This window comes from Palaemon carinicauda, chromosome 29 (genome assembly GCF_036898095.1).
Source record: "Palaemon carinicauda isolate YSFRI2023 chromosome 29, ASM3689809v2, whole genome shotgun sequence".
In the NCBI taxonomy this organism is placed as follows: Eukaryota; Metazoa; Arthropoda; class Malacostraca; order Decapoda; family Palaemonidae; genus Palaemon; species Palaemon carinicauda.
The window spans coordinates 39,643,594-39,653,593 of NC_090753.1; the positions used below are offsets into that span (position 1 = coordinate 39,643,594).

General features: G+C 35.7%; 2 protein-coding genes across 2 annotated transcripts; both read left to right on the forward strand.

Moving 5' to 3' along the window:
- The first annotated feature begins 5,383 nt into the window (after window positions 1-5,383).
- LOC137622522 (uncharacterized) lies at window positions 5,384-7,145 on the forward strand. Its single transcript, XM_068353126.1, has 2 exons — window positions 5,384-5,478; window positions 5,690-7,145. Exons 1-2 carry the CDS (start codon window positions 5,384-5,386, stop codon window positions 7,143-7,145), a joined length of 1,551 nt encoding a protein of 516 aa, XP_068209227.1.
- A 63-nt stretch (window positions 7,146-7,208) lies between these two features.
- LOC137622523 (uncharacterized) lies at window positions 7,209-8,672 on the forward strand. Its single transcript, XM_068353127.1, has 2 exons — window positions 7,209-8,017; window positions 8,114-8,672. Exons 1-2 carry the CDS (start codon window positions 7,209-7,211, stop codon window positions 8,670-8,672), a joined length of 1,368 nt encoding a protein of 455 aa, XP_068209228.1.
- The last annotated feature ends 1,328 nt before the right edge of the window (window positions 8,673-10,000 follow it).

Below are 10,000 nucleotides of genomic sequence, written 5' to 3' on the forward strand. Positions count from 1 at the left end.
TAAAACAGAAATCAATCCTCCACAACTTCAACTATACTTAATTAAAATCCGTTGATTACTTTCTAAGTAATCCTGACATATGGAATAAAAAAAAAGTGTCCTATATATCAGAAGTATTAACTATGTAACATTTCAGTAAATATTTAACGAAATGGTGAAGAAAAGATTAGCTAAACAAAAGGAAACACTGCTTTAAAATATTGTTTCTTCAAGAGTTCGTAACCATTCAGGACTAATCAACTTCCTCTAACATTATGGACTTTTGTGATAGCAAGGCCATATAAGGCGTTCTTTGTACAATTTTCTACACGTTCTCTATATAAGACTTTCTAGATGTATGATGTAACTTCTTGATAAAAGCTCCTATTAACCCTATTAACCTTTGGAACAATTGTTAGGATAATTTTTATATAGCTATTTTTCGTGTAAAAAATGCCGAGAAGGTCTTAAAAAATTTCTACGTCCCCCCCCCCCACACGCACACACTGAAAAAGAAATATTTACGGACAAATGTTACTAATATGTCTTTCCTGAAATTGGAAAAAATTGGAATTGTATTTTCAAATGGAATGTTGAATTAGTAATTATAAAAAAAAAAAATAATACTGAGCTATATGAATAAAATCTGTATTCTAATTGTTTGTGAAATATGTTGTATGAAATAACATATAAATGAAATTGTAAGTTTTATAACAACTGTATGCTGAGTCTATATATTCATATTCATAAAAAAAACTTTCTTTTTTGCTCGTTAGTTTCCTGTTAGTATATTTGTTAACAGAGTTATGCTAAATATACATAAAAAAAAGAAAATTCCCCAAAATTTTAACAAAATGTGAATATCAAAACTTGCAACACCTTAAGATATTGTGAGAGATAGGAATGTAGCTAATGGTAGGATAGCAGAACTCTGCTGAAGGCTTGCAGAATCTGATAGCTCTTGAAATTACGTTTGAGTTTGTTAATTCAGTAATGTTTGCAACGACTAACCCAGGGGCCACCAACCCTCATATAAGGAGGCACATTCGTCTCTTTTAATAATCTTATACAGCTCTAAACGCTAAACTAACCCTTTTATATCCATATAAAACCAACAAATCATTTAACACACTGAAAACCATATTTTGTAAAATTCCAAAGGCTTGTTTATAGGCATAAATTTTCCATTTTTTTTTTTTTTTTTGATTACTTGTAAATAGTTTCCCTACTTGAACTATCAAATAATTCAACATTTGAATAACCTTAACTCAAATTACAAGGAAAGGCAAACAGTACTTTTTGTAATTAAGATGAAGTGTTTACATTTGAAAGAAACCTTTCAGTGTTTGTCAAAGGTCTTGAGAAAAAATACAAAGAATCCACATATTATGAGTTTGATGTTTGTGCTATAAAAACAGTTATCTCGAATTCAAAAGGGAGAAAGTAACCCTGTCCTTTCAGATTAAACCATCTGGGTCAGATATATCTGTACTAAGTTTGTCACCCTTAACTAATGTGAACCGAACAGAGTTTGTGCTTGAAATAGCTGTTTTGCAGTAATAAGTATGGCTAACAAAATGTAAAGGTTTACTCTCTGATCTGGAGTATTTAAAAACACAAAATGTTTGGAGGACATTTCCAGACGACTACAAAAATAACAAGTTCTCATAAGGGGTTCTCTCCATATTAGGATCGACTTTTTTATGTGATAAAAAATTTTCCAGCATGAATCTAATTAGAAAAAATATTAAAATGTAGATTGCACAATGAAAGCTTGTAATTTTGGTCAAAGATGAAAAATACTTCTTTCTTTCCAAACATTACCCGGTCTCCAAGGAATCACAGGAACAAATCTCCAATCAATTAACTTTACGTGTATAAATTTTGGATGGAATTATACTTTAATTTCTAATAATGAGTTTCTTCTAACTTATCAGAAAAGCATATAATTCCCAGGATTGTAATGTTGCTTGGCCTTTGTGTTACTGTCTCAAATAAATGCCAATGATGCTATTCACGGTACATACTTTGCAGTCGCATATATATGAAAATAATACAAAACATAGCTAATCATTCTGCCATGTGAATATTATTATATTATTATCTTAAATAATTTGTTATTATATACTTCCTCCTTCAGTTTTAAGATATGATATTATAACTTTCAGGAATACAATATAGTCATGTTTTTTTTGCATATTGTGATCATAACAATAATTTCTCTTACGCTTGGTACTAAATGTAAAAAAGATTTGTTACATATTCTAAATGCAGCATTTTATAAAAACCATTTGTGTATATAATCATTTAATAAGCTCTGTTTTTTAACTTGGTGATTAGGGTTAAATTGTATTGTAGATATTTTGTCCGTTTTACATGTAAACATTGTTCAGTCTGTTTTGGATTGTTACCGCTGTAATTTGTTTGATAATCGTTGAGTAGTTCTTGAAAAGATTGTTTATCCTGGTAGTTATCAGTGTTGGAATTACACTGTAACAATTATATGTTCTAGAAATAGGATCAAGGTTTTTTGGTGACTGACAGAGTACAAGAAGTCTTCAAAGTGTAAAGAACATTTCTTTGGAAATTCGTTTCGCTTGTATTGGATGTAGCTTAGAGTAACACAGATGTAAGTTTATTTCTTTACTGAAATTTGTATATATTCTATTTCATGTTTGTGGTGTTTTGTAGTGAAATCAAACTATTATAAATTCTTTATTTATTATGGAATTTCTTTTTAACAAATTTAGTAAGTTTGTATTTTGTTATTTTCAGTTTCTTGAACCTCGTCGGCCTGCACTACTAGCAAAGTACTCATCATTGGTTCTCTGGTCTTGGAGTACTGACCAAATATAAGCTTTTACAGTTATGATCAACTTAAGTCGTAGTGCTTAGTGTTAAGTGATTTAAAGCTTTAAGTTGGTTTAAAGTGTCTTGTGATATCAACTTGAACTTTATATAAAAAATTTAATAAAGTGTGACGTGAGTAACAGTATCTGTGTCTTTTGTACATCTCATCCCTTTGGCTTTGAAGAAAACGGCAGCTACATTAGTTCAAGAAAATCTTGTGATTGAAAATGCAGGAATCTAGCGAAGTTGCTGTGTCTATATTCAGTGAAGATTATATCGAAGTGATACAAGAGCAAATGAAAACTTTGAAAAATGCCCAAACTGCTGCTCTGTCTGCTGTGACCAAAAGGAGAAATGAGATATTTAGACTAATGGATAATTGTGATAATCTCCATCTGGTGAAGTCTGAAATGATTATTTTGTGTAAATTACGTGATAAATATGATGAATGTTTTCAGCAATATGAGAAGCATTTAACAGATTCCAGTGAACGAAACACAGTAAATAAGAGGTATTCAGAAAATACAGTATCCATTGATCGTTTCATTACAGAAATGAATAACTGGGTCAAGGAAAGTGAATTACAATTGACGGCAGACCTTGATAGAAAAAGTCTTTGTTCCTCATCCACTAGCAGGACTAAGTCCAGCAGAACTAGTGTAAGATCTGCTCGCCTCAAAGAGAAAGCTAGACTGGCTCAACATGCTATGAGAGAAAAAGCAAAAGTGATGGAAGAGCAAGAATTTATACTCAGAAAAAAGAAAGTGTAATTGGAATTAGAAACAAAAATTGCAATGTCTCAAGCAAGAGAAAGAGTTTATGCTGAAGCTGATAATATCTCGGATATCGTGCCGAAAGATACTCCTTCCCAGTTGAATCCAAATGTAGACCAGTTCCAACCACAACCTTCGGATATAATAGCTGATACTCCTCAGTTGAAAGCGAACGTTCCCTGTAGTTCTAGCCAGTGTCGGTTCTCCGAGCCAAATCTTGATATGCAACTACAGTCCCAACAAGAGATGCTTCTGAAGACACAGCAGCACATGACTGCAGCAATGTTGCTTCCAAGCATATAAGTACCAAAATTTAAAGGTGATCCTATTGAGTTTGCCAGTTTCATGATGGCATTTGATGCCAGAATTGCCCCAAATGGTTCGGGTGATGCTGATAAACTGTACTACTTGGATCAGCAACTTGAAGGGGAAGCCAAAGACTTGATAGGTGGATGCTTGTATATGAGTTCTTCAGAAGGAGATACTACAGCTAGGATTTTGCTCAGTCAAGAGTATGGCGATCCCTACAAGGTGTCGATGGCATATATTAAGAAACTTATTTCTTGGTCTGCACTGAAACACGAAGATCCTCATAGCTTGTATACATTTGCTTTATTCCTTATCAAGTGCATACATGCCATGACCAACTTGTCACACATGGAAGTACTAAAACATCTTCCTAACCTTCAAGCAGTTGTTAAAAAACTTCCGACATTTCTTCAGAACAAGTGGTGTAGCCTGGCTGGACATTAGAGGGAAGAAAAGGGAGGAGTTGATTTTGCCGATTTGGTTGAATTTGTTTATAAAAAGGCAAAGGCAGCAAACGACCCAGCATTCAGCAAGTTTGCTCTTCAAAATAATTATTCAAAGCCTGAAAACAACTCTGGTAGCTTCAAATTCAGATCTTGTCAACAAAAGAGCAAAAGTTCAAGCTTTGCTACCCAAGCAGAACTGAATCCAGAAAATAGAAAGACATCAATAGTGTCTGAGAAAGAGAAATCATGTCCAATGTGCAAGAAAAACCATGATCTTGACGATTGCTGGAATTTTGCTAAGAAGACCTCTGAAGAAAAAATAGATTTCCTTAAGGAGAGAAGGTTGTGTTTTGGATGCTTTGATCTCAACCATACCTGTAAAGGATGTATGAAAAGGAAGCAATGTAAGACATGCTCTAAGAGGCATCACACATCACTGCATATCGATGGATTCAAACTACATAAAGAGAATGATAGCTCATCTAGCAAAGATGCAAGGGAAATTATTGTTAGCACATGTACTACCAATCATGTTAGTGAAGTAAATACAATATTACAGGCTATTCTCCCAGTAAAAGTATATCAGAAAGGAAACAAAGTAGTTTTGGACACTTATGCCTTTTTTGATAATGGCAGCACTGGATGTTTCATCACAGAGAGTTTACGAGAGCAGATAGGTGCATCTGGAACAGAGACATGTTTAAAGCTTCAAACCATGCATGGCGTAAACATTGTGAATACTTTGGCGGTTAATAATTTGTGTGTTACAGATATGGAAGGAAACAACACTATTGATCTGCCAAAAACCACCTACTCGTCAAGATATCCCAGTGAGTCATCAACAGATACCAAAACCAAAATTGCTCAAACAGGTAGCCGGTCTGAGGAATATTGCTGATCTAATTCCTGATTATAGAGCAGATCTGGAGATTGGTTTGTTGATTGACAGTAATTGCCCTAAAGCACTGCAACCTTTAGAGGTGCTTCCAGCCAAGGGTCAAGATTCTTATGCAGTTCTTTACCACCATGGATGGACTGTTAGTGGCCCTCTACATTTTAAATATTCTTCAGAGAAGAACAGTATTTCATGTCACCATGTCTTTCTTCAGGAAGTTGAAAGGGTAAAGGAATGTTTTCATCCTGCAGCTGTGGTCCATATGTTTGAAAGAGACTTTAGTGAGAAAGATGTTGGTAGAGTTCCTGATGAGAAGGGTCTGTCACAAGAAGATCAACAGTTCCTCAAAGAAGTGGCAGAAAACATTCAGTGATCAATGGACACTACCAGCTTCCCCTACCATTTAGAACCAATTAAGTTAACTTGGTAAACAATAGAGAACAGGCAGTGAAACGAGCACAATGGCAAAGAAGAAAAAGGAAACTAAATCCAAAGTACCATGAAGATTATGTGGAATTTGTTGAGAAATTGGTGTCTGAAGGATATGCTTATAAGGTTCCGGAGGATCAGTCGTATGATGAACAACCTGCATGGTATCTACCTCATCATGGTGTCTACCATCCAAAAAAGCCAAATAAGATTAGAGTAGTCTTTGACTGTAGTGCTAAATACCAGGGTAGTTCCCTTAATGACAAGTTGATGCAAGGTCCTGATATGACTAATTCCCTGATTGGAGTGCTCCTCAGATTTCGTCTAGAAAGGGTGGCCTTGATGGGTGACATAGAATCTATGTTTTACCAAGTTCAGGTAACAAAGGATCAACATAAACACCTAAGATTTTTATGGTGGCCTGGTGGTGAACTTGAAAGCGAACTTACAGAGTATCGGATGGTTGTTCACATATTTGGAGCAGTATTATCACCTAGCATCGCCAATTATGCTTTGAAGGCAGCAGCTGACCATGCAAGAGATAAGTATGGTCCAGATGTAGAACACATCATTAAGACTAATTTTTATGTGGATGACTATTTAAAGTCTGTACCTTCAGAAGAGCAGGCATTAAGACTTGTGAAAGACGTTAGAGCAGCATTGAAGGAAAGAGGTTTTCGGCTGACAAAGTTTGTGAGTAACAGCAAGCTGGTGTTGAAATCAATCCCACAAGAGGACCGTTCAAGAAATCTTCAAACATGTGATCTTGACTATGATGAACTTCGTGTAGAAAGAGCTCTTGGTCTTCAGTGGAATATTGAAAATGATTACTTTACTTTCTCCGCAAGCTTGGACCCAAAACCACTTACAAGGAGAGTTATTTTGTCAACAGTATGTTCCCTCTATGATCCTCTTGGTTTTGTGGCTCCTTTCCTTTTGCCAGCTAAGAGAATTCTTCGCGAAGTTTGTCAGGATAGCAGCTTGGGATGGGATGATGTTATTCCCAAAAAATACCTGAAGCCCTGGAGAAGTTGGCTTGATGATTTACCAATCCTGGGTAACTTAAAGATTCCAAGATGTGTCAAACCAAAGAAATTTGGTACAGTGACTTCCACACAGCTGCATATGTCTTCAGATGCTAGTAATGAAGGCTATGGTGCTGCAGCATACATAAGACTTTCCGATAACAGTGGGAGGATTTCTACTGCTCTGCTGATGGGAAAGTCTAGAGTGTGTCCTGTAAAGGCAACAACCATACCCCGACTGGAATTGACTGCTGCAGTGGTGTCCATAAGTCTCACACAACACATTTTGAAAGAGCTGCAGATTACAGTGGACCAGACATTCTATCACACAGATTCTACAACAGTTCTTCACTATATTTTTAATGATAGAAAGAGATTTCCTATATTTGTTGCAAATAGAGTGAAAGTAATTAAGGATTTCTCTGAAAATACACAGTAGAGATATGTTCAGAGTAAAGAGAATCCTGCTGATATTGCATCAAGAGGTTTCACAAGTCAGCAAATGCTGAAGAGTAACATTTGGTTTGATGGCCCATATTTTCTTAGAGGACCAGAGGAGCTGTGGAAAAATTATATGCCCGAAGGTGTAGTTGAATTGGAAGGATCTACAAGTTTTGCAATGCATCCAGAAGATGAGGAGAGAAATGCTGTTGATAAGTTTCTTAAGTATTATTCTTCATGGCATCGGTTGAGGATGGCTGTTGCTGTGTATCACCGTCTTTTTTCCATACTGAGATCTAAGAGACAAGCTAGACTTAATGGTTCAATTACAGCAGAAGAATTAGATGCTGCTGGAAAAGCAGTCATCAGATATATCCAGAAGAAGACTTTTAGTAAGGAAGTGACACTCTTACAAAAGACCGAAGGGTCAAGGGGCCGAGGACTTTGGAGTAGCAGTAGCATTTATAAACTAGATCACTTCATTGATCCTAAAGACAGGCTTCTTCGCGTTAATGGACGGCTCTCCAAAGCAGAAATTTCAGCTGGCGAGAAACATCCAATGATATTACCTAAAAAGAGTCATTTTACCACTTTGATTATCCATTACACACATGAAAAATTAGCTCATACTGGACGCAACCATGTGATGTCAAAACTTAGAGAACTTTACTGGATTATCCGTACTAATGCAAGTGTCCGCCAGGTTCTACAAAGATGTGTCATTTGCAGAAAAATGAGAAACCCTGTTCTAAACCAGAAGATGGCTGATTTACTATTGGAAAGAGTAATTCCAGCTGCTCCATTCACACACGCAGGTGTTGACTTCTTTGGGCCACAAGAAGTCAAAGAAGGAAGGCAAATCAGGAAGAGGTAGCGTGTATTATTTACTTGCTTGTCTACAAGAGCAATTCATATAGAGACAGCCAATTCCTTAGACACATCGTCCTTCATAAATGCTTTAAAAAGGTTTGTTGCTAGAAGAGGAAATGTAAAGAAGATTTGGTGTGACAATGGGACAAACTTTCATGGAGCTGAGAAGGAATTGAGGAAGTCACTGCAAGAGATAAATGATGATCAGGTCAGAGCTTACCTCCCAAAAGAAAGCATCAGCTGGACCTTCAATCCCCCTACAGCTAGTCATACGGGAGGTGTGTGGGAACGTCAGATTAGAACTGTGAGAAAGGTCTTGACTCCTCTCTTCAAGGAACATGCTGGACGACTGGATGATGAGAGTTACCGCACTCTTCTCACAGAAGTTGAGGCTATAGTGAATGACCGTCCTTTGACCACAGTCAGTGACAGCCCAGATGACTTACAACCACTCAGTCCAGCACAGCTTCTCACACAGAAATCAAGTGTTGTGATGCCACCACCTGGTGTTTTCCAGAAAGGAGATATGTATCTGAGACAGAGGTGGCGATATGTTCAATTCTTGGCTAACTTATTCTGGACTAGATGGCGAAGAGAATATTTGTCAACATTACAAGAGAGACAGAAGTGGAACAAGGAAAAGCGGCACCTTTAAGTTGGTGACATTGTCCTTGTAAAAGATGATAATCAGTTAAGGAGTAACTGGATGATGGGTCGTGTTATCAGCACTGGAAAGGACAGAACTGGTTTTGTACGAAGTGTAGTTTTAAAGACACAAACATCAGAGCTCCATCGACCCATTCAAAAGCTTGTTCTTCTCCTTGCAGTAGAGTAACAATGATTATAATAGTTATTTTTATTAAGATCAACGGATTTGAGAGTATATTACATTTATTATAGATATTATTTATATCACCTGCATTTATAGATATGATTGATTTTGATAAACAAATAATTTGTTTATAGGCCCGAGAATGTAAATGCAGCATTTTATAGAAACCATTTGTGTATATAATCATTTAAAAAGCTCTTTTTTTTTAACTTGGTGATTAGGGTTAAATTGTATTGTAGATATTTTGTCCGTTTTACGTGTAAACATTGTTCAGTCTGTTTTGGATTGTTACCGCTGTAATTTATTTGATAATCGCTGAGTAGTTCTTGAAAAGATTGTTTATCCTGGTAGTTATCAGTGTTGGAATTACACTGTAACAATTATATGTTCTAGAAATAGGATCAAGGTTTTTTGGTGACTGACAGAGTACAAGAAGTCTTCAAAGTGTAAAGAACATTTCTTTGGAAATTCGTTTCGCTTGTATTAGATGTAGCTTAGAGTAACACAGATGCAAGTTTATTTCTTTACTGAAATTTGTATATATTCTATTTCATGTTTGTGGTGTTTTGTAGTGAAATCAAACTATTATCAATTCTTTGTTTATTATGGAATTTCTTTTTAACAAATTTAGTAAATTTGTATTTTGTTGTTTTCAGTTTCTTGAACCTCGTCGGCCTGCACTACTAGCAAAGTACTCATCATTGGTTCTCTGGTCTTGGAGTACTGACCAACTATAAGCTTTTACAATTATGGTCAACTTAAGTCGTAGTGCTTAGTGTTAAGTGATTTTAAGCTTTAAGTTGGTTTAAAGTGTCTTGTGATATCAACTTGAACTTTATGTCAAAAATTTAATAAAGTGTGACGTGAGTAACAGTATTCTGTGTCTTTAGTACATCTCATCCCTGTGGCTTTGAAGAAAACGGCAGCTACACATATGTTACGAGCGATGAAAGTTAAATGAAGGATAAAGCTGTAAAGAATATATCATCTATTTATTTTGTGAACATGAGTATGATACATAATATCACGATAAGTATCTTATTAAGTAGGCCTATTGAACAGAATTATGTTATTTTTGTAGTACACCAAATTTTAATTTTATATCTTAGGTGACAATTATTACCATTGCGGCTCTCTCACTACTACATTTT

Bases quoted from the DNA above. Each gene is read 5' to 3' on its own strand.
- LOC137622522 (XM_068353126.1), top strand. From the start codon at position 5,384: ATGGATGGACTGTTAGTGGCCCTCTACATTTTAAATATTCTTCAGAGA. The intron at 5,479-5,689 runs GTAAAGGAATGT...GGTAAACAATAG, and splicing joins TTCTTCAGGAAGTTGAAAGG to AGAACAGGCAGTGAAACGAG.
- LOC137622523 (XM_068353127.1), top strand. From the start codon at position 7,209: ATGCTGAAGAGTAACATTTGGTTTGATGGCCCATATTTTCTTAGAGGA. The intron at 8,018-8,113 runs GTAGCGTGTATT...TGCTTTAAAAAG, and splicing joins GGAAGGCAAATCAGGAAGAG to GTTTGTTGCTAGAAGAGGAA.